Source organism: Triturus cristatus, chromosome 1_2 (genome assembly GCF_964204655.1).
Source record: "Triturus cristatus chromosome 1_2, aTriCri1.1, whole genome shotgun sequence".
Classification (NCBI taxonomy): Eukaryota; Metazoa; Chordata; class Amphibia; order Caudata; family Salamandridae; genus Triturus; species Triturus cristatus.
Window position 1 is genome coordinate 84,614,541 of NC_140580.1, and position 25,148 is coordinate 84,639,688.

Here is a 25,148-nt window from a genome sequence, read left to right on the forward strand (position 1 = left end):
CGGATTTATGTTGGTAATTATAGCTCTTATCTAGGCCCATGTACTGTCACTGAATTGCAATTTTGCATCTTCATTGCTTAACCTCACCACACTCAGAATCCTTTGCTTAGTTAAACCCAAAAACGAATCCTTTGCCATTACTGTGTGTTTTATTGAGTGGCTTACTGAGTCTCACTGTCTGTAAGCCTGTGGATTTGAGATATTTGGGAGTGAAGATACAGAATGTGAAAATTATAGCCACAAACAGCCATAGAAAAGCCTGCACTGACAGCCATAATTGAATGTGTGGATATTAAAACAGTCTGGGATGGTTTCCAGGTGCATCTATATTGAGTAATATATGCAGGACCACAGGGTCATTTCAGGTCAAATTATGTTTAAAATCTATGCGCCCTATTCGTACATGATTTCCTGCGATAGACGGGCACCTGTTGTATTTCATTTTTATTACGAATTTATGCAGGTAGCCTTTAGGATGAGGGTGTAAGCTGGTCAAAGGATCTTGTTTTACAATTGGCCTGGACCAAATGTTTATTTCAATTACAAAATCTCCCTAATTTCACATATTTTGCATTCCATGAAGTTCACTATTGCATTATTTTTCAAAATGTTCTCCGATAGAAGACTGGTTCGACCAGAGAATACATTTTGGAATATGTAAAGTTTATACCTGCCACGGCTGAGAGACAGTTTCCGCTCAAATCAGTCTCCTGTCTGTATCATGTGTAGGGGTGGGCGGAATTTGCGAAATCCACTTCCGCAAATTATTGCGAAAATGTTTAAAATTATCGCAAACACGCGGAAATATCGGGAAGAGGCGGAAGTTTTTTTCCCGCATGTTCGCGAGATTTTCTGCATGGTTGCGGCTCGCCAACTTACCCATGTGGTTGCTCGCGGGCGCGGCCATCTTGTTTTCAGTTGTCTCGTGGTGCATGATCGCGAGAAGAAAGACGTGATCGCGCGACGCATGACATCACTGCGGGCGCGAACTGTCGCGAGACAGCGCAAATGGCTAAAAACAATACAACATCTCATGAAGAACGCGACCGGATCAAGAAAACTTGTCGGCGAACGCAGGGATCAGGTAAGGCGATCGCGCGCACGCGAGAATGTATTATTTTACAGCATGAGCAAGAAACACATTATCGCCAAGCTGCGGAATGCGGAAATTTTGACATTTTCGCGCTTTCCGCGGAACGCGAAAATGTCAAATTATCGCAATTTCAGCGAACGGAACGAAATTTTCGCCCAGGCCTAATCATGTGTGACTTTTGCACAGACGGTATGCCCTCACGTTTAGTCTTCACTCGAGATACCAGTCAAGTGCATTATGTTTAAGACACAAAATTTCATGTCATGTTCATGAAGATTATGAGCATTTTGCAAGAAAAACATTGTGCGAAGTTATAAGGAACTGGGCGGACACCAATAACTTGAAGGCAGAGGGGCAAGTTTACTACAAACAGGATAAGGGCATGAACAAAATGCTCTTTGTGCGCCTGAAGTGCTTCATGCAAAGGGTTATGCACCATGCACACACTCTGTACTCTGGATATGCATGAGGCTAGAGTGTGTTTGACATTGGCAGTCCTGATTTGCCCTTGGTCTCCCACAGCAGAGGGCACACTGCAGATTCTGTGTTCCTTCGGTCTTCTAGTGCCTTCTCTATCTCCCTGCAAGCGTGCCCTGCAGTGCTCCTGCAGGGTGCCTAATCATGCATCACTGCTCCCATGTTATGTTATGTTATGTTATGTTACTTGGTATTTATACAGCGCACGGCTACTCCCAGGAGTGTCCCGGCGCTAACCATCCGATGGTGCTTCTAACTTGGTTTAGCTACACCCACTCTGACACCAGTATCTTTGCCCATTTCTGCACTGCACCTGATGCATCTATTTCTGTGTACTTAATTCTTCACCAGTGTCTCTCATCTCACAGATTTCACTTGTGTATGGGAGAGCGCAATTGCTGACATTGTGTTTAATACTCCAAGACCTTTGTGAGCTCCAGGAGGGTTCTCTTAGGTCTACTGATGACAAGTTGTTAGACCTGGCACCTTGGCCTGAGTCTCCCTTCCACTTTTTATCACTTTGCCTCATGTGTTTTGCTGGTGTTAGCTGCTCAGAGCACTGTGCCACTTCCAACCAGTGCCACAGTGCAAGTGCTCCCTTATAAAATGTATATGTTGGTTGGATTCCACGCTTGGCTTATTTGGTTTACTGTCAGACCCCAGTAAAGTGCACCAGGAGTGCCCAGGGCTTGTAAATACAAATGCTGCTGGTGGGCTTGCAGCACTGGTTGTGCCACCCACACAAGTGGCCTAGTAAAATGTGTCTAAGGTCTGCCATTGCAGAACCTGCACGCAGTCTGGTACTGTCATGCTGACTGGGCAAGTGCACCCACTTGCCAGTCCCTAAACCTTCCCTTAACTTCATATTAGTCACACCTATGGTAGGCCCAAGGGCAGGGTGCATTGTAAGCATAAGGTAGGAAAAGCCCTGATGTGTGTGGCATGTCCTAATAGTGAATTACAGCCAATTTTGTTTTTCACTATTGTAAGGCTACCTGTTCTCCATAGGCCAGAATGGGCTGTTAGAATTGTTACATTCTATGATCCTAACAGACCCAGGGAACATGGTAGAATTTCGAGTTTAGTATGCCTGAACTCAAAATAATAAAATACATCTTTTAGTAAAGTTTATTTTAATATTCTGTGTTTGCAAATGCCACTTTTAGAAAGCTGGTATTTGCTTGCCTAACCATTTCAGCCCGCCTCTGCTAGGATGAGTATCTGCCTATCTGGTTTGTGTGAGTGACAGGGCTGGGGAAACCCAGAGGGGCAGGGCTAGGTAGCATGGTGGTGAATAGAGAGATTGACATCCAGATGGGTGGGAGGAGTGCACCTGGACTCTGAATAGGGCTGTGCTCTGCCACCACAATGCTGGCTCCACCTCCTGTGGAGCGGCTGATGTCTCTGCCCTGCACCCTGAATAGAAAGTCAGAGTCATGTCAACAAAGTGCTCAGGAACTGGTTCTGGCTGGGCAAAGGCCCTTCTACCCCAGAGGAACAAAGGAATTAGGGGTATAAGTATTGGGACCCTGCTCCCAAGAAATTAGATCCTGCTTGACAAGAAAAACCTCTGCCTGAGGAGAAGGAACTGGGAAAGCTGTAAGGAGGAGTACTGTCCCTGACCTGGGGGATTGGCCTGCAGTGGTTGCCTTGCTGCTGAAAGGAGAGGAGCAAAGACTACAAAGACTTTAATTCAACTTGTGCTTAAAAAGATCTCCAAGGGCCTGAATAGAGCTGGCCTCCTGTTAAGAAGTCCCAGGAACAAAAGGACTTCACCCCCAGCTTCACCCTGAACTCTGCTGTGTGAGTTCTGCCCCTCTTAGAGTGCTGGAACCAGTTCTGGGGCCTCTGGGAGCTGTGCCTGCCGTTGGGAAGCTGGCTAAGAAGAAAGAAACCAAAGATCTCCACTTTTTCACGCACAGCCGGCTTAGCGAGAACATTTCCATTGCACCGCTCGTTAGTGTGTTGAATTTTATCGCTGAGGACATCGTCGCAGAGCCTGCTGCTGCTGAGCCAGATCAGCGCTGGAAAAATCATCGCCCCGCTCGTTAGCGGACCGAATTTGATCGCTACTAGCCAAGATCTACGCTTCGCCTGTTAGCGGGAAGAATTCTATCGCTGCGAACTTCGTCGCAGAGCCTGCCGCTGCTGTGTGGAATCGTCGCAGAACAAGCCAAGATCATCGCACTGCTCGTTAGCATGAGTAATTTTATCGCTGCGAAAATCGTCGCAGACTCAACCAAGATAACCGCTGGTGAAATTGTCGCCCCGCTCGTTAGCGGGCCGAATTTTGTCGCATTGTGCCTTAGCGAGTAAATTTCCACCGGATAAGCTACACCTTGATTTTTAACGCTGAAGTGCCTCTAGGAACTTTTTATCGCATCATAAGGTACTGTAGGTTAAAACGGACGCTAAGGTGAATGATTTTGTCGCTAACCTAAGAACTCTTTCTAAAATCATATTCTTGAACTGTGTATGTCATTTTTGTCGTTATTTGGTCTTGTGCTAAGCCTTTATATAAAAGATCACTATTTTTTATGTAAATCTAGTGTGGTGTCCATTTGTGGTGTTGTCACTGAGTTACTGTATGTGGCCACAAATGCTTAACCTATAACGCTCTGAGATAAGCCTTGTCTGCTCGCGCCAAGCTACCTAGAGGGTGAGCAGGGGTTATTTTAGGAGTGTAACCCCTTACCCTGACTGGAGGAGAGGGTCCCTGCTTGTCACAAGTACCTACCTGTGCCAACCAGAGATCTCCAATTCTAACATTGGTGGTCAGCGGTGAGGATCCTGAATTTTCATTTGTGATTCATGTACAGTGATTGGTAAACACCACTTAGTGAGTTCAGACCATAACGCAGCTACACACTTTTTAATTTTCGTTTTGCTGGAAATTGCCATTTTTTTTAAAGAAATCATGCCTGGTTCAGTCGTTGTGGGGAGAGCAGCATCTGTAGTCTCTGAAATTGAAGATATTGAATGGGAAGAAGAGAGACTAGAGAGCTACACCAAGGCCCAGCTGAAGGGCTTCTGTACAAAGTTCCAAGTCCCCATTGTTGGATGTAAGCTCAAGGCAGATCTACTCAAGGCGCTGAGGGCCTGGATTGAGTCCAGATCACATGAGGAGGCAGAAATAATTGAACCAGCAGGAAGCGTCCAGAGTTTTGGCAGAGGCCTGTCGCCAGAAGTGTTGGCAGACAGGAAAGAAACCCGAGCACATGAAATGGAGATGGCAAAATTGAATGGGGAGTTGGAAAGCAAAAAGCTGGCTCTGGAAGAGAGAAGAATTCAACTAGAGCATGAAACAAAGTTGAGGTAGATAGAGAGGAAGGCTAGGAGTTTAGAACTCACTCCCTCTGGTGGCAGCACAACTGCCAGTGCAGGTAGAATCAAGGGTGTACATACCAAAAGATGTGATAAAGGAATTCTTTAAAAATGATGACATAAGGCAGTGGTTCAAGGCCTATGAGGTAGCCATGTCCTCCCACCGGGTCCCTGAGAAGGATTGGGGAGCGGGGTTGTGGGGACGGTTCCTGAGTGAGGGGTGGGACACACTGCTAGACTTGCCTTCAGATGTTTATAATTCTTATCCCCATATGAAGGATGCTTTGATATGGTATGGGTTGACCCCTGAGTTGTATAGGCAACGGTTCAGGGGTTGCACAAAGATTCCAAACAGTACGAATGTTGAGTATGTAACTTTTTTTTGCAGAGCACTGGATGGTTGGGTGAAGGGTAGCAAGGTTGATGATTTTCAAGGGCTTCTTGATTTAATAGCATGGGAGCACTTGTCCAGTAATTGTTTTCCTGAGCTACGCCAGCACCTGATTGATAGTAGGCTGACTACCCCTAGAAAGCTTGCTGAGGAGGCTGCCCGCTGGGTCAGTACCAGGGTCCATGAGGGTCCAGTGGGAGACTCCGCTAAAGGTGGGCAGGGTCCCCAGCAGAAGAGTGGGGGGACAAGGGTAAACAGAGGGAGTTCCCAAGAAGGCCCCAAAGTAATCCCCAAGGGAACCAAGGGAAAGGTTCTCAGCCTCCCCCAACCCAGAAGCCGACCGGGGCCCCGACAGGTCCCACTGTTCAGAAGGGGCCCTTAAAATGTTACAAGTGTGGTAACATGGGGCATTTTGCCTCTGATGTAAAGTGTCCTTTGTATGGTAAACCAGCACCCACTGGTGCTCCACCCCGGCTGATGGCGAGTGTAGCCTTGGGGGAGGAGATGACAGTCCAAGGTGGGTGGGGTCCCGCAGAGATGTCCCTTGTCTCATTAGGAGACTGTGAGATGGTCGCCCAAACCCAGCTGCCTGATAACACTAAGAAATACAGGCAGTGGGTGACCATCAATGGCCGTAGGGTGGAAGCTCTGAGAGATACAGGAGCCAGTGTGACAGCTGTCAAGTGTCACCTGGTATCTCAAGAGCAGGTGGTCCCAGGAGCATTCTACCCAGTTGTTGCCGCTGACAACACAGAGAGTCACTGCAAGGTGGCTCAGGTTCCCTTTGAGTGGGGGGGGGGTCTCTGGTACTCTTCAGGTAGCTGTGAGGCCCGCCATGCCTGTAGACTGTCTGTTAGGGAACGATTTGGAGAGCTCACCTTGGGCTAAGTTGGAGTGGAGTGCTCACCTGGAGATGTTGGGTATGCCGGATTGGGCGTGTGTCTCCACACGGTCCATGGCAGCAAGTAGAGGTGCTCAAGAGGTCCTGGAGCCTGAGAGGGAGGACCAGGGACCGGCCTTAGAGATAAGAGGCAGGGGGCGTGGGAAACCGGCCCCTGAAGTTCCCACGGCCCAGGAGGGAGCAGACCTTGAGGAGGATGCCCTGGAGCCTACCGGGGAACAGATAGCTGAACTGGGGGACCTGCCTGAGCTGATCGATTGGCAGCAGGAAGGAGGCCCCTCCAGGGAGGACTTTTGTAAGGCACAGAAAGAATGCCCTTCTCTCGTGGGTGTGCGGCAGCAGGCTGCAGACCAGGCCGCAGGTGATCAGTCTGGGTCACATTTTATTTAATGATTTACTGGGAGAATGACCTCCTATATACAGAGCCTAAGGTTGCTGAGGTGTTCAAGATATTACGATATGATTAGCGCAGTATATCTAATGATAGTTTACCGCGTTATGGTAGGTCAAACGGCTCGAGATCCCCGATTATGTTTAGTATGACAAAAAGGGCAGAGAAACCGAACCGCCTCCATCTTGGATTACGTCTCTCTCTCTCCCTCTCGCTCACTTGGGAGTCACGTGGTCTTTTTCGCACACCCTCTGCTTTCCCCTTTTCTTGCATTTAATTAGGAGACAGGCTGAGTTGCTGAGAAGCAAGGTCACATCTGCTAAAAGGGAGTATCAGGCAAATTCCTCTAGGCCTGGGACGAAAAGGGAGTTACCCTTTCGACCTTCTCTGTAAAGATAGAAACCCTTTGTATGTACAACCGAAACTAGAAATGGGCATGAGCTCATTAGGGGCGCCAGGACTAACTGGTACTTTTCCACATATATGGTTTTGTATGCTGTACTGATAATGTATAAAAGTGTGTTACTGTCAAGGAGCCAGCAGTCTTCCTCGGCGCACCTGATGGGTGAGGATCGACGAGGCTCCTCTATATAGAGTTCTGTGATGACTAATAAACGTTTGAACCTTCCACGTTGCCAACTGCTCCTTCTTACCTGACATTGCGGGCTAATGGTAAGTGTGGCCCTTGGAATAATTATTTTGGACACAACAGTTGGCGACCACGAAGGGACCCAGTGAAAGGGTCTCCCCCCCCCCCGTATTCGGGTGGTGGGGTTGGGGGCGTCCTGACCGGTTGGCGGGAGAGGAGCCTGAGGATTTCTCCCACCCTGCACGACTTTTCGGTACGTCCCCTGCTGCTAGTTACCCTTCACCGGGGTCCTACGGGCTTAACCCAGAAACTGGATCGATTTGGTCGGGAGGAGTTGGCAGCGGAAAACGAACATTCGTATCTGGGTGCACCCGGTGAGTATTGATTTGATTTTGACGCACGCGTTGTAAACGGTGCATTATTGGTTAAGGCACGCGTTAAAGACGGTGTGCTATTTGATTGATTTGAGAGCATTCGTTGAGAACGATGCGGTTTTGATTTTGAACACGGATTGCATTTGTTTGAAGCTCGCGCTGGACAGCGGTGCATTGATTTGAGGACACGCACCGGAGGGTGGTGTCTTGCTTGATTGAGGTTAGCTTTACCGTGGTTTTGACTTGAAGTACGTACAGGTTGCATTTGATTTGAGTAAAAACGGCGCGCCGAAAGATTACAAACGGATTGCACGTGGAAGGACCCGCGACCTAGACTGGGTAGCCACAAGGCATACTCCTGGCGGGGCAAGTCCTCGTTGGGGGCTGGTCTTAGTGGTGAGCCAGGAGGGTGGCCGGTATCCCGCGTGTAGTCTGGTGTTTGGATTATGAACCAGAGTCGACGGGCTTGGTTCTCTGATACTGATTGTATGTTGTGTATGATTCGTGTTGATTGTTGTTCGTGTATACATGTCTGAAAACTAACCAAAAATGTCTTGTTTTAGTAAATTGAATTGTTTTGGCTGCTGCTGTCGAACAAGTGACTCTAGACTAGCGGAGAGCCAACCCGCCCCGCCGGAGGGCAGTCCTAGCCATTTTATGTACGTCAAACATGGGATCTCTCCGTTGTTGTTTTGCACTCTGTGGCATAAGTATACCAAGGGCAATGAGGAGTTACGCTGGCCCAAAACAGGCTCATTTGATGAAAAGAAAATTGCGTTCCTACAGGAACAGCTGTTTTCTAGGCGAAGTAGGCAGGCCATGTTTGACGCCCTCATTGCATGGCAAAAGGAGGCCAAACAACGGCGAATAAGGGAAGAGAAAGTAGCCAGAGCCAAGGCAGGACAGAACGTTACTCAGAAAGCTATGGCCTATGACCGAGACAGAGTAGAAAAGGGATTGGATTGCATGAATCGTGAATTTCGACTGAAGGTGGATAAGAGCTATGTGACCCGCCCGAATGCAGAAGATGAGATAGAGGATTTACTGGACACCAGACCACCACCCCCTTATGTGCCACAGAGAATATATCCGGAGGTATCAGGGGCCTCAGCCCCGGCTCCAGATATGTCCCAGGGGGCCTCGGCTTCGGCTCCCCCGGCCACCACTACCCCTCCCTCCCTGCCGAACCTCTCTCGGCTACCGACATCTGTGTCTGAAGTTATGGCCATACTGCCTAATTTATTGACGGCAGCTGCAGCCGGGACCCCTCAGCTGTCGCTGGGGTCAATACCTTCCCCTTCTGTTCTGCCCTCCTCCTCCGCCAGCACCACGCCGGTAACAGCTGCAACTACTCCGTTACGTCCGGCCAGTCTCACTGAGGGTAGGAAGTTGTTCACTCATTCGGCCTTGGGAACGGAAGAAAGGGAAACTATAGCTACACAAGCATCCCAGTGGATGCGACATCCCATTTATACGCTCACTGATATTTGGAGTACTATGAGAGACTATGAACCGGTAATGCAACAGCATGCCCTGGAGCATATGGCCAACCGTCTTATTTCTGTGTGGGAACAGGTACATCAGGAAGGGAAGGCTCCGGCCATACTATATGATATTCTTGATCAGGTCCATAAATCTCAGTTGACACCGGAAGAAGTGTATGGGAAGGTACAGACTTTGGTCTCTTATAGAGCTCGTTTGCAGTCTACCACTCCCGCCGGATTCTCCCAGTTCCCTATGCGGGAAGTGCACCCTATCTTTCATCCAGAAGTTGCCGCAGTAGTAGATGCCCACGGCGTCATTACCCGTCCCGGGGTGGACGCCCGGTTCCAGGAACAATGGGTCTATACCCCCTGGAAGCGGAGTGAGGTACTATCCCTAAAAAGCCAGTTGCCAGATCCTAGAAAGAACCCCACCGCATATTACAAGGAACAGACCGAGGCCGCCTCGTCAGCGGTAATGACGTTGGCAGATATTGAATTATTCTTTGCCTTATTAGTACCAGTGGACATTTGGCGCCAGGTACATGACCAGGACCATGTTACGGAATTTGGTGGAACATGGGACCAACTGAGAAACTGGGATAGAGATCGTAAACCAGGGAACAAGCCCCGGCCTGAGATACTGGCCTTACCTGAGAGAATAATAATCTATATGCATTCACTGATCCCACCCAGGAAAGTAGATTGGGACAAGCTGACGGCCTGTAAGCAAAAGAAGGACGAGAGTGTCTCTGATTTTTTCACGAGGTTTGAGGGAGTGTTCATTGACTTTAGCGGACAGGACTTGGCAACGGAAGGGGGTGTGCGTTTATTTGTTAATAGATTTGTGACAAATTTGCTACCGGAGGTATTGGCTCGGTTACAGGCAGCCGAGAGTACCTGGACGACCACCACGCCCTCCACGATACTAAGCATGGCCCAGTATTATGAGCATCGGGAGAATGAGAGCAAGGATAAGACAGAAAGAAAGTCGAAAGAATTGAAAACACGAGTGTTACTACAGCAAGTGGAGAGAGGTAGAGGAAGAGGACGAGGGTTGCAGAATTTCGCTCCAAGAGGGGCGGGACAGACGCAAACAGCTGGGCGAACAGATTTGGGCATAAATCAATGTGCTTTCTGTAAAGAGGAGGGGCATTGGAGAGCACAGTGTCCGTTGCTATATGAACAGAATACGGCTTCAAGGGGTCGCGGACGGGGAAGGATGAGTGGGCATCGTGGTGGACACACGAGACAAGAACAGACAGCCCGAGGTGAGAACAGTCAGAATTATTTCGACCAAAACCAGGGTAAACAGTACTACCATGATGGACGTGTAACGGACGAAGACGCCGGGTATACTCAAGCATAGGACAGACAAGGGCAGAGTAAGGGGCATGTGTCAATCCCGATAGATCAAGCTGGACCTTATGTCCATGCACGATTGTTGGATGCATCAGGTAAGTTTTTGGTTGACACAGGGGCTATGAACAGTTCTGTTTCACGTGCCCTGGTCCCGGGGGCCGCTCTGTCTGGCCAGACTAATGTGTCCGTGGGGTTCTCTGGAACTCCGGTGGTGAGCCCCATTTCTAAGCCACTTTCCCTTTCTCTGGGACCGGTTACGATAGAATCGCCTTTCCTCCTCACCTCCCAGTGTGGGGAAAACCTCCTGGGTATGGATATATTGAAAAGATTGCATGCCCACATCTATTGCTCCCCCGATGGAGTTTATCTGACCATTCAGAATACCTCTATCCCCTCCGTTCAATGTTTTTCGAAAACAGACTCGCTACCTCCTGAGCTTGCACAACTCCCGAAGGATCTTTGGGCCCTGGGGGACACTGACGTAGGATTCCTACAAATTCCCCCGGTGTCCATCACCCTGAAACAGAACGCCAAATTGCCGAGGATCCCACGGTATAAAATAGCCCCCGCAGGGGAACGCGCTTTGCTGGCCATTATTTCTGACTTGATTAGAACAGGGGTGGTGGAGGAAACGGCTTCTAATGTCTGTAACAGTCGCATTCTTCCGATTCTTAACCGAGCCCCTGTACCCCAATCTCCTGATTATGCTGATACCTACCGATTTGTGATTGATTTACGGGAAATTAACAAAATTGTGGTACCTCAATATCCGGTGGTACCTGACATAAATTCCATTTTGACCATGATTCCTCCCACTGCCGCATTTTTCTCGGTGATTGATTTGAAGAATGCCTTCTTTAGCATTCCCATACATCCGGATAGCAGACATTTGTTCGGTTTCTCATTGGGGGGCCGCAGCTTTAGATTCTGTCGCGCCCCCCAGGGGTATACCGAGAGCCCTAGTATCTACAGCCAAGCCCTCAAAAGAGTATTGGATTCTTTACAATTGTCGCCAGGTAATGTCCTATTGCAGTATGTTGACGACCTCCTTGTGGCCTCTGATACAGAACAGGGTTGCCGCAATGCTACGGTTACCCTGCTGCGGCACTTGGCCACTCATGGTAACAAGGTGTCGCTCTCTAAATTTCAATATTGTCGACCGGAGGTGACCTATCTCGGTCATCTCCTGTCGAAGGAGGGAAGACGGTTGACTTCTGAGCGCATCGCAACCATAACTAACATGCCTGTTCCTCGCACGCAACGTGATGTCCGCGCTTTGCTTGGTATAACCTCCTACTGTCGCCAATGGATTGCTAACTATTCTCTCTTGACTAAACCTTTCTTGTATCTAACTACGAAGGATGTGCATGAACCCTTACCTTGGACTGATCAATGCCAGACTGCTTTTTCTGCTCTGAAAACTGCTCTTTGCTCTGCTCCTGTGCTTGGCACCCCTGACTACCGGAAGCCTTTTGTGCTCTATGTGCATGAGGTGGACGGTTGCTCTCTTTCAGTGTTGACACAGGACTTTGGTGGTAAGCAAAGGCCTTGTGCATATTTCTCGGCGGTTTTGGATAATGTCGCCAGAGCACTTCCCAGTTGTCTGAGGGCTGCAGCGGCAGTGGCCATAGCAATCAGACAATCGGAAGGGCTAGTCCTGAATACGGATCTGACAGTGATGGTGCCTCATGCTGTGGACGTATTATTAAACAGGACACAGACGCAGCACTTAACTAGTGCGCGTCTTACGGGGTACGAATTGACCCTGTTTGCACCTCATATAACGATCAAACGATGCGTTAACTTGAACCCTGCCACACTGTTGCCCCCCCTTCAGGGGATGGTGGACAAGACATACATGATTGTATTTTTCGAACTGAAGAAGAAACAAAGGGCCGAATAGATCTAATTGACACCCCACTTTCTGATGCTCAAGGAGAATTGTATGTTGATGGTTCCTGCTTTAGATTACCGGATGGCACGACAGCTGCGGCCTATGCGATCACTACCCTGCAAACGGTAGTCGAGGCAGCCAAGATACCATACCGGTCGGCCCAGGCGGCCGAATTAGTTGCATTATTTAGGGCCTGCGAGTTGGGGAAAGGCTTGAAGCTAAATGTCTACACCGATAGCCAATATGCGTTCGGTGTAGCACATAGCTTCGGGAGGTTATGGGCGGAAAGAGGATTCTTGACATCTCATGGCGAAAAGATAAAGAATGGGCCATTAGTTGACCGATTGCTGGCTGCATTAACGTTGCCTAAAACTCTGGCCATAGTGAAATGTAGCGCACACAAGGTTGTAGTGGATGATGTGGGGAGGGGAAATTCCTTTGCGGATAGGATCGCCAAGGAAACAGCCCAGTCTGACACCACTTCTATGTTTGTAGTGACAAAAATGATAGAGGCAGGGGTTTTTAACAACACCATAGATAGTGTGAAAGAGCTACAAGCGGAGGTGACCCCGGAAGAGCTGACATACTGGCAAGAGCAGGTGGGGAGGCTTGATGAGAATGGATGTTGGACTGACTTGTCAGAGAGGTGTAGATGGTTACTGCCAAACGCATTTGTAAATGCAGTAGTAGCTATGGCACACGGACCTTCACATGTAGGGGTCCAGGGCATCTGTGCCACATTGGATCCTGTCTGGTACAATGTTAATATTCATAAGACAGCTAGGAACCTGGTTCAGCATTGCATGATCTGTCTCCAGCATAATCCTGGGGTTAGCATTCCCGTCTTGGCGGGTAGTTTTGCGCCACCCACCCTGCCTTTTGAAGTACTCCAAATGGATTACATACAGCTAGAACGGGTCAACAATCTGAAATACGTGCTGGTGGTGATCTGTACTTTTAGTAAATGGGTGGAGGCGTATCCCACAAAGGAAAATACTGCCCTGGCAACCGCGAAAGCTCTGGTAAAGGAGTTTTTCCCTCGATATGGGTTGCCACGGGTGATTTGGAGTGACAACGGGACACATTTTAATGCTGACTTAGTTAAGCATGTATGCAAGGGTCTGTCCATTCAGCAGAAGTTTCACGCAGCCCAACATCCTCAATCAGCAGGCCTAGTTGAGAAATATAATGGGATTCTGAAATTGAAACTGGCTAAACTTCAGGACACGACAGGATTAAAATGGCCTGATCTCCTGCCCCTGGCCCTGTTGTCCGTAAGAACTACTCCCCATTCCCGGAGCGGTATCTCCCCTTATGAGGTAATCTTTGGCAGACCTGCCAACGTGTGGGGAGTACCTCGGCCCAAATCCTTCAGGGACATAGACCATCCTATGCTGACTGATTACTTGTATGCTTTGACTAAAGATCTCCATTCCATTCATCAACAGATATCTGCCGTACTGCAGCCCCTGCCGGAGGGACCCCGACACAGCGTGGAACCTGGACAGTGGGTCTTGGTTCGGAACTATCAACGAAAATCGAGTTTGGATCCGCGTTGGTCCCGACCGTACCAGGTGCTCCTGGCAACGCGAACGGCGGTGAAAGTTGAGGGTAAGCAGCGCTGGATCCATATCTCCCATCTTAAGCGAGTTCCTCTCCCATTGCCAAGGGAGCAGCTTGACCAGGAGGAAGGCCTGTCAAACCAGGACGAGCCCAGCACTAGGAAACGACTTTCCCTGGACACCCGCAGAGAAGTTGACGGGCGAGGGGAGAGTGCTGTGAGCCTGCAAGACCCTTTTTGTGACCACTCAATTGCTCCGAGTGAGGCGCCTGGTCAGGAGCCCAGCTCCCCGTCTGATCCCATTGTGCCTGCTTTGTTTGGGAATCCTGACACCACTGGTCAGGATCGATATCACCTGCGGCCCCGGAAATAGGGAATCCTAGGTCTAGCCCTGGCAAGTGAAGTTGGAAGCCTCGACAAAGACCTGAGGGTTGGCAAAACACTGGACTGAACTCGTTGAGAGCATGGAACTTTCAGTAAAGCTCTGTTCAGAACGAAGGTAGAGACATTGACTGGACTGGTGGGGGCCCAGGTGGAGGTTCTTTTCAACAAGGGTTGCGTCAAGTGCGACCCCAACGCGAGAAGTTTTTTCTGTTTTTTCTTTTTCTGAACAATAGGAGTCTGCCTGTGAGGCTCTATACGGACACAGGAAAGAAGCACCCTCCGGCAGGTCGGACTGCTCGTAGCCTTTTGTCCCGAGATTATATTGGACTTTTAGTGAGAAAATGTACCCTTTTGCTCGTTTTGTCCCTGAAGAAGGGCGGCCCATAGTACCCCGTACCATTCCCCCACATTTGCCAATGTTCTCCTCATGGAGTTTGCGTGTTAAAATTGTTTTCATTTCTATATTGATTGTATCCTTTGTGCTATGCTTAGGTCTGTTTATATATCTAGAGTTTCGCCATCCTGTGCACACCTTGATAGTGTCTACCCCTGCTCCTAAGGAACATCATTTTCAGACTTTTGCTCCCCATAAGGAGAGACACCGACAGACATATGTACATAATGCTTTTATTGAGATGCTACACCAGACTCATAGTCCCACAAATGTTACTGATTGTTGGGTCTGTGGCCTTCTCCCGTCAGTGATGCATAAGCAAGATTTGTTCATATCAATGCCCCTGTCTTATTTAGGTAGTTGCGAAGCCTGGTTTAAAATGTTATCAATGCTATATGAACATTACACTATAGATGAACGTCGATTCTCAGAGAAGGATTACGCCTTGATTTTAGCCTATATAGAGACCCACCAAGGTTTTACTCCTAACGCTGAGGGGACGGATGGTACCCTTGATCCTACAGCCTGTATGAACGTATACACTGATCATGAGAATGATACCTGGTTGAGGGATGAAGTGTTGGATTTCATGACCTTTAATTTTACCGAGTATTTCAAGTATTTCCAGGAGCGAAATGTCTCAGATGAGAAAATAATTCCGGTCCCGGTATTGAACACGTCCTCTTCTTTCTGTGTGCAGGGTACCGGACATCTATCCGTAGGTTATAGTAGATGTAATTACACTTATAAACTACAGACTTTCAGTAGTCCCCCAACACTCACCCCTCCCAATGTTTATTTCGTGTGTGGTGAAAATGCATACACTTGGCTACCCAGGGGATGGGCGGGCAGATGTTACTTATCTTTTCTTTACCCACCGGTCTATATAGCTCCTTCCGATTATCACAAATCCCATTCCTTAAATCGGCGGAGCCTAAAAGCTGAAGCCGCCAGTAATGATGCCACTGACCAGACTGATACTCCAGCCCAACACTTCGTTGATATCATAAAAGGGGCGTTGCCCATATGGGGACCCATCCTCAACAGTAAAGAAGTTAGGAGGCTATCTAGAGTAGTGGAAGGGGTGGTCAATACTACTGCAGGAATATTAACCAATATCACAGTGGAGCTCCAGGCGACCCGGCTTGTGACCCTCCAAAATCGTCTTGTTTTAGATGTTATCCTAGCTGATCGCGGAGGAGCTTGTAGAGTCATCGGCAGCTCCTGTTGTGTATATATACCTGACTCCGCCCCTTCTGTCCATTTAGCCATTCAGAAACTACATCGGTTAGCTTCAGAAATTCACACCGAGACTGGTACTTGGTCCTTGTCTGGGTGGTTTTGGGAATTGGTGACAACATGGGGATGGAAGTTATTTATGGTTCTTTTAGGAATAGTGGGGTTCATTTTCACCTGCTGTCTTTGTCTACAGTGCGGGCCTGCTTGCTGTGCATACTGTGCCGCTCAGGTTCGCCGATCCATCCCTAGGCCTGAGCCCGTCCAGACTAGAATAGATACCCAGCGGGCCCAGAAGGAGACGCACGATTTAATGCAGATTGATGAGGGTATTTTCGAAGACTGACCCCGTTATTAGCTATGCTGCGCTAAAAGGGCCGTTCTGAGGTGTTCAAGATATTACGATATGATTAGCGCAGTATATCTAATGATAGTTTACCGCGTTATGGTAGGTCAAACGGCTCGAGATCCCCGATTATGTTTAGTACGACAAAAAGGGCAGAGAAACCGAACCGCCTCCATCTTGGATTACGTCTCTCTCTCTCCCTCTCGCTCACTTGGGAGTCACGTGGTCTTTTTCGCACACCCTCTGCTTTCCCCTTTTCTTGCATTTAATTAGGAGACAGGCTGAGTTGCTGAGAAGCAAGGTCACATCTGCTAAAAGGGAGTATCAGGCAAATTCCTCTAGGCCTGGGACGAAAAGGGAGTTACCCTTTCGACCTTCTCTGTAAAGATAGAAACCCTTTGTATGTACAACCGAAACTAGAAATGGGCATGAGCTCATTAGGGGCGCCAGGACTAACTGGTACTTTTCCACATATATGGTTTTGTATGCTGTACTGATAATGTATAAAAGTGTGTTACTGTCAAGGAGCCAGCAGTCTTCCTCGGCGCACCTGATGGGTGAGGATCGACGAGGCTCCTCTATATAGAGTTCTGTGATGACTAATAAACGTTTGAACCTTCCACGTTGCCAACTGCTCCTTCTTACCTGACATTGCGGGCTAATGGTAAGTGTGGCCCTTGGAATAATTATTTTGGACACAACATTGCTGAGCCTGGGTCAGCCAGTGCGCTGGTGGTACCCCAAGACGTCAGAGCCTTCCTATTGGGGCTGGCTCACGATGTGCCATTGGCAGGACATTTGGGGCAGGACAAGACCTTTGAAAGGCTTGTCACCCACTTTTATTGGCCCCAAATGCGCAGGAGTTCAGACACTCACTGCAGGACCTGTCAGACTTGCCAGACAAGTGGAAAGAGTGGGAGGAAGCAGAAGGCTCCTCTCCAGCCATTCCCTGTGGTCGGTACCCCATTCCAGCGAGTGGGGATTGACATTGTGGGGCCACTGGACCCCAGGACAGCCATGGGCAACAGGTTTATCCTGGTCCTGGTGGACCATGCCACCCGGTACCCGGAAGCCATCCCTCTAAGGAAAGTGACGGCCCCCGTGGTGGGACGTCCACAGATGGGAATTTTCTCCAGAATGGGATTCCCTCTAGAGGTGGTGTCTGACCGGGATACCAATTTCATATCCAAATGTATGAAATCCCTTTGGCAAGAGTGTGGTGTAACCTACAAGTTCACCACACCTTACCACCCCCAAGGAAACGGGTTGGTTGAGAGATTCAAACGTACCCTCAAGGGCATGATAATGGGTCTGGAAGAACCCATGAGGCGTAAGTGGGACGTCCTCTTGCCATGCCTTCTCTTTGCATACCGTGAGGTGCCACTGAAGTCTCTAGGGTTCAGCCCCTTTGAGCTCCTGTATGGCCACCCAGTGAAAGGACCTCTAAGTCTGGTCAAGGAAGGCTGAGAGCAATCTCCCAGGAAACCTCCCCAGAATGTATATAGCTACATGCTGGCCTTCAGGAATCAGACTAGGTGATTCAGGCAACTTGCTGAGGCAAATCTGGAACCCAGCCAATGGTACGACCAGAATGCCACTCTGGTAGAGCTTCAGCCTGGACAGAAGGTGTGGGTCTTGGCCCCCGTGGAGCCGTGTGCGCTCCAGGATAAGTGGACTGGTCCCTTTGAGGTTGTGAAGCGCAAGAGTCCTGTTACTTGCGGTCTTCAAGGAACCCCTTAAGGGTCCTTCATGTCAACCGCCTCAAGCCCCACTTGGAGAGGTCCCAAGTGGGCATGCTCTTGGCAACAGATGCTGGGATGAAAGAGGAGACCGAGCCTCTTCCTGACCTCCTGTCAGCCCAGGAGCAAGATGGGTCAGTGCATGGTGTCATCCTCTCTTCCGCCCTGACCCCTTAGCAACAGAATGATTGTCGCCAACTGCTGGGACAATTTTCTGATCTGTTTTCCCTGGTTCCCGGTGTCACTGATTGGTGCTTCCATGATGTGGACACTGGGGATAGTACACCTGTGAGGCACAAGGCCTACAGGGTGACTGACAGGGTGAGGGCATGCATCAAGGAGGAGGTCTCCAAGATGTTTGCACTTGGGGTAATTGAGTCCTCCAGCAGTCCTTGGGCCAGCCCAGTGGTCTTGGTCCCAAAGGCTGCAGCGCCAGGAGCCACACCCGAAGTCCGGTTCTGTGTGGACTACAGAGGACTCAATTCAGTCACCAGGACTGACGCACACCCCATCCCCAGAGCTGATGAGCTCATAGATCAGCTAGGGGCTGCCAACTACCTCAGCACGTTTGATTTAATGTCTGGGTACTGGCAGATCGCCTTGACCGAGGGGGCCAAAGAGAGGTCAGCATTTTCCACCCCAGATCGGCACTACCAGTTCCGGGTTATGCCCTTTGGGATGAAGAATGCCCCTGCCACCTTCCAGAGGTTGGTCAACCAGGTGTTGGCTGGACTGGATTCGTTCAGTGCTGCCTACCTGGATGACATCGCAGTGTTCAGCTCCACTTGGGAAGAACACCTGCGCCACCTCTGGGAGGTGTTGATGGCGCTGCGGAAGGCAGGCCTCACGATCAAGGCGAGTAAGTGCCAAATCGGGCAGGGTTCCGTGGTGTACTTGGGGCACCAGGTGGCGCCCCTTCAACCCAAGATAGAAACCATCCTGAATTGGGAGTCGCTCAAAACCCAGAGAGAGGTGAGAGCCTTCCTAGGTCTCACCGGGTACTACAGGAGGTTTGTCAAGGGGTATGGCAACATTGTTGCCCCCTTGACAGCGCTGACTTCTAGGAAGCAGCCCAGGAAAGTGATTTGGACTGACACCTGTCAGAAAGCCTTTGAGGCCCTGAAAGCTGCTATGTGCACGGCGCCCGTGCTCTTGGCTCCCAACTTCTCCAAAGAGTTTATCGTTCAGACAGACACTTCAGAGCATGGTGTGGGGGCTGTTCTTTCACAGATTAATGAAGAGGGCCTAGATCAACCTCTAGCCTTCCTTAGCCGGAGGTTACTTCCACGGGAACAGAGATGGAGTGCTATTGAGCGTGAGGCATTTGCTGTAGTCTGGGCACTAAAACAGCTACCCTACCTGTTTGGGTCTCACTTTCGGGTTCAGACAGACCACAGGCCGCTCAGATCGTTGATGCATATGAGGGGTGAGAATCCAAAGCTGTTGAGGTGGTCCATTTCCCTACAGGGTATGGATTTCACGGTGGAACATCGCCCTGGTACAGATCACGCAAATGCTGACGGTCTGTCCAGATTTTTCCGCCTTAGTGATGAGGAACTCCCTGGGGTAGGGTAGTTCTCCCCACATTTCAGCTGGAGGGGACACGTGTTAGACCTGGCACCTTGGCGTGAGTCTCCCTTCCACTTTTTATCACTGTGCCTCATGTGTTTTGCTGGTGTTAGCTGCTCAGAGCACTGTGCCACTGCCAACCAGTGCCCCAGTGCAAGTGCTCCCTTATAAAATGTATATGTTGGTTGGATTCCATGATTGGCTTATTTGGTTTACTGTCAGACCCCAGTAAAGTGCACCAGGAGTGCCCAGGGCTTGTAAATACAAATGCTGCTGGTGGGCTTGCAGCACTGGTTGTGCCACCCACAGAAGCGGCCTAGTAAACTGTGTCTAAGGTCTGCTATTGCAGGACCTGCATGCAGTCTGGTACTGTCATGCTGACTGGGCAAGTGCACCCACTTGCCAGTCCCTAAACCTTCCCTTAACTTCATATTAGTCACCCCTATGGTAGGCCCAAGGGCAGGGTGCATTGTAAGCATAAGGTAGGACAAGCCCTGATGTGTGTGGCATGTCCTAATAGTGAATTACAGCCAATTTCGTTTTTCACTATTGTAAGGCTACCTGTTCTCCATAGGCCAGAATGGGCTGTTAGAATTGTTACATTCTATGATCCTAACAGACCCAGGGAACAGTTGAGCTTCAGGCAGCTGCTGCTCATTCAGGATGCGACGTCCTTCATCCCTTCCTGGAAGCTGAGTCTGGTGGTGATGGGGTACTTGGTGGGGGAGAGGAAGACCTGGGTGTCGTTGGCATAGGATACTATGCTGAGTCCGTGCTGTCTGCCGATGGTGGCGAGGGGGGCCATGTAGATGTTGGGGGTCCATGCAGATGTTGAAGAGCGTAGGGCTGAGCGATGATCCTTGGGGTACTCCACAGATGATCTCTGTGGGTTCGGAGAGGAAGGGTGGAAGTCTGATTCTTTGTGTTCTGCTGGTGAGGAAAGAGCAGAGCCAGGGGAGGGCGTTTCCCTGTATGCCGGCGTCATTGAGTCTGGCAATGAGTGTGCGAGACAGTGTCAAAGGCTGCAGAGAGGTTGAGTAGGATCAGGGCCATGGTGTGGCCTAGATCGAGGAGGGTGCGGATGTAGTCTGTAGCAGCAGGTACAGCGGTCTCGGTGCTGTGGTTGCTGCAGAACCCAGATTTGGAGGGCTCGAGGATGGATTTATCTGAGATGAATTTCGTTAGTTGGATGCTGACGGTCTTCTCAGTGACTTTAGCCGCGAAGGGGAGGCGAGAGATGGGTCGGTAGTTCTTGATTCCCTATACCTTCCTTGCGCAGCCACTGCAAGGTGGCCATCAAATGGGCTGATAACAGAACTCTGAATTCCTCCTCCATTACTGGAGTTTTTGGACCAAATAAGTCACCGCAATAATCAAATATCTGCTTTGGTCCCTGCTCATTGAATAGATTAGACTCACAACCCACTCACATAGTTGTGCACATCTAAGGGAACTTCTGTTTCATTCCTATCAACAACCTTTATAATAACTCTGTGACCAAGGGTTATATTCTGGTGTGTTTTGTCTCTTTGCTATGCACCCTCGACTCCCCAGTCCCTCTTCAGTGATCTGTTTTTTCACTCTAAGTAAACAGATATGGCTCTCCACACCACTGACAAACAGTACTAAAAGCTATTTAGAATCTGTGGTTAACATGCACATTAGATACTTAAAGGAAGTAGTGAAAATGCCATACCTGATACATTTAAGCCAGGAGCTGTGAAGGAAAAGCAATAAGAGGAGACATAGTTAGGAGAGATACCACTCTACAGATTTTTGTTTGAGGTTACTTCAGACTTAAGGCCTGCCTTATGGTTTCGTGGGCTGTAATCTGTATAACAGGGTGGCGGAGGACATTACCTGCACCATCCTGACAAACTATTGTTTGTCAAATCTGGAGATGACCATCGGCCCTGCGTGCATCTCTACACATTTAAAAAAACCTTTGCCTCTCAATATACTAAAAGGATGATCAATATTCGTCATTGGTTTTGATGGCCATTCATCAAACATTTTGAAAGTTTTTGTTTTTCATTAAAAACTCACAAAGGCGGGAATTTGTTTCTGAACAAAAAAGTGAATGATGTGACTCCCATACCCTGGAAGACTTCTCCAAGGGTGTGGGGGTCATTTTCTTTCTGTCCCTCACCTCCAGCATTTTCCTAGAGGTGACAAGCAAAAAAAAACTTTGCAACATCCACACAAAATATGGTAAGAAGTGTAATGTCCTTCCTTCGACTGCCTCTATTCGGTCGTGCTGTCGGAGGAAGTTTTTACATTGAAGGAACCAATGGTGGCTCAGTCAAGAAAAAACTAAAGGTTCACCCATCTCTAAATGAGGGGACAGACCAAGTGGTTGGCGGACAGGCTACTCTGTCACTTTTGCAACAGAGTACCCTCTCTGCCAAACTCTAAATCAGGCCATTAGTCATTATCAATAATAGTGACTACCCACTTACCAGAAGTTATCTGCTGTGTAGTACCTAAGTTAAAAAGATATAACAAAAGAGAGATGTTTTTGAATATGTTCGATGTGTGAGATAATATAATAACAAGAAGACAGTAGCAAAGTACTGGTGCATTTGTTTATACTGGTCAAAAGGAACAGAGACCTTGAGCCAGCCAATATCAACTCAACCTTTCTTAAACATTTCATTTTACATGTTAAAGCATTATACTTTTTCATAATTATGTCTGCAAATCTGAAAGGAGAACAGAGCCAAACATGGGTGGGCATATCGGTTCCTCCTGAGAGTTCCTCAACCATTTCAGCGGCTGTATCTTTCTGCACAGATTAAACTCTCAATTTATTTTCTCTGAGCTACACATGTGTATTGCTGGGAAATTGGAAGGTCTGATCATGTTGAAAGAATGAACAAAGATACACTTTAAAGAACGTAAACAAGCACTATCCAGCCTCCAGGTCTCCACCACCAGTGCAGAGAGTTCCACAACCATGAATCCCACAAAAGGGGTGAGACTGACAGTGTTCCTGGGTGTACCAAGGCATGGTTAGTGTTGGAAGTCTATAAATGTCCAAAAACAAATATCTTTGGAGTCATTAATTCCACTTTTCAGACTAGGAATTGATGTATACTTACTTCATGCAAGTATTGGCATAAATCTCTTTTCAGGGTAGGAAAAGAAATGGATCATCCTCACATTTGGTGGGGGTATAGGGGAAATATTATCGCACTGAAGAAACCAAGAAAACGATTTCTTTAAGTTTATTTGCCCAGGGGATACCATTCCCCTGTTTAGAGTTCTATGTCACGTTGATCTCAATGCAGACAGATTGGTATTCCCATTTTGCAATGTTGTGATGAGCCAAGAATTCAGCCTGAAATTTGATCCAGGTGCAGCTTTCTATGCGACTTCCAAGAGGAATTGATAAACGTAAAAAAGTAGTAAACCTACACTCAGACGTATATTAAAATATTTTAATTTTAATAGGAAGGCTGAAGCTTTTTAAAACGTAGTTTTATTTCTAAAGGTGAAGCAATATGCTAGACTCTAGATATCATTGTCTCTTACCTTCTAATGCATGCTCTCTTTAGGTCAGCACATACCAGTGCTTAAATTGATGCCACCAATTTTCATGTTTGATTACGTTTGCAGTACTTGTGCTGCTCCCACAAATCAAGCTAAGGATACCAACTTAATTTTGAACCTCCAATTTCAAATTCCTTCAATTTACAAATTGTTTTCAATTTAGCTTGTTAGGTCTAAATACTTTATTAATTTGCTAAAATGAAAAAATGTTCTTCACAATCAACGACCCCCAGAGTAGGTGCAACATTTGGGATAGGCAATGTTGATGTCGCCTCACTACGTTTTGGGCCCTTGCCTGCCGCGGGTATTCGGGCCTCCCACACAAGTGAGGCACCATTTTTACCGGGAGACCTGGGGGAATGCTGGGTGGTGGTAAATTTGTGTGAGCCCGGTGATGCCACAACTTTCCCACCCCAAAATGTGTGAAAAAAGTGATTTTTTTCAGCTAAAATTGAGGTTTGCAGGGGATTCTGGGTAAGGAAACGTTGGGGGATCCACACAAGCCATACCTCCCTGGAAGCCGCCGGGTGTCTAGTTTTCAGAAATGTGTGGGTTTGGTAGGTTTCCCTAGATGGCCGCCGAGCACCGGGCCAAAAACCAAAGTGACCCCCCTTGCAAAACCAGGTGGTTTTGCGATAGGCCATTTTGATGTCGCCTCACTACGTTTTGGGCCCTTGCCTGCCGCGGGTACTTGGGCCTCCCACACAAGTGAGGCACCATTTTTACCGGGAGACCTGGGGGAACGCTGGGTGGTGGTAAATTTGTGTGAGCCCGGTGATGCCACAACTCTCCCACCCCAAAATGTGTGAAAAAAGTTATTTTTTCAGCAAAAATTGAGGTTTGCAGGGGATTCTGGGTAAGGAAACGTTGGGGGATCCACGCAAGCCATACCTCCCTGGAAGCCGCCGGGTGTCTAGTTTTCAGAAATGTGTGGGTTTGGTAGGTTTCCCTAGATGGCCGCCGAGCACCGGGCCAAAAACCAAAGTGACCCCCCTTGCAAAACCAGGTGGTTTTGCGATAGGCCATTTTGATGTCGCCTCACTACGTTTTGGGCCCTTGCCTGCCAGCAGGTACTTGGGCCTCCCACACAAGTGAGGCACCATTTTTACCGGGAGACCTGGGGGAATGCTGGGTGGTGGTAAATTTGTGTGAGCCCGGTGATGCCACAACTTTCCCACCCCAAAATGTGTGAAAAAGGTGATTTTTTCAGCAAAAATTGAGGTTTGCAGGGGATTCTGGGTAAGGAAACGTTGGGGGATCCACGCAAGCCATACCTCCCTGGAAGCCGCCGGGTGTCTAGTTTTCAGAAATGTGTGGGTTTGGTAGGTTTCCCTAGATGGCCGCCGAGCACCGGGCCAAAAACCAAAGTGACCCACCAGGCAAAACCAGGTTGTTTTGCGATAGGCCATTTTGATGTCGCCTCACTACGTTTTGGGCCCTTGCCTGCCGCGGGTACTTGGGCCTCCCACACAAGTGAGGCACCATTTTTACCGGGAGACCTGGGGGAACGCTGGGTGGTGGTAAATTTGTGTGAGCCCGGTGATGCCACAACTTTCCCACCCCAAAATGTGTGAAAAAAGTGATTTTTTCAGCTAAAATTGAGGTTTGCAGGGGATTCTGGGCAAGGAAACGTTGGGGGATCCACGCAAGCCATACCTCCCTGGAAGCCGCCGGGTGTCTAGTTTTCAGAAATGTGTGGGTTTGGTAGGTTTCCCTAGATGGCCGCCGAGCACTGGGCCAAAAACCAAAGTGACCCCCTTGCAAAACCAGGTGGTTTTGCGATAGGCCATTTTGATGTCGCCTCACTACGTTTTGGGCCCTTGCCTGCCGCGGGTACTTGGGCCTCCCACACAAGTGAGGCACCATTTTTACCGGGAGACCTGGGGGAACGCTGGGTGGTGGTAAATTTGTGTGAGCCCGGTGATGCCACAACTTTCCCACCCCAAAATGTGTGAAAAAAGTGATTTTTTCTGCTAAAATTGAGGTTTGCAGGGGATTCTGGGTAAGGAAACGATGGGGGATCCACGCAAGCCATACCTCCCTGGAAGCCGCCGGGTGTCTAGTTTTCAGAAATGCGTGGGTTTGGTAGG

The 25,148-nt window shown here is 48.8% G+C and overlaps 1 protein-coding gene across 10 annotated transcripts in view; it reads right to left on the reverse strand.

Moving 5' to 3' along the window:
* Window positions 1-25,148, reverse strand: part of LOC146866846 (scavenger receptor cysteine-rich domain-containing protein DMBT1-like) — a 1,139,300-nt gene that overhangs the window by 332,802 nt on the left and 781,350 nt on the right. For all 10 annotated transcript variants that reach the window (XM_085602006.1, XM_085601995.1, XM_085601984.1 and 7 more), the window contains 2 exons: window positions 21,966-21,989; window positions 21,203-21,223 (listed from right to left, as the gene is read on the reverse strand). In XM_085602006.1, coding sequence (XP_085458132.1) covers window positions 21,203-21,223; window positions 21,966-21,989 — 45 coding nt within the window. The remainder of the gene's footprint in view (window positions 1-21,202; window positions 21,224-21,965; window positions 21,990-25,148) is intronic.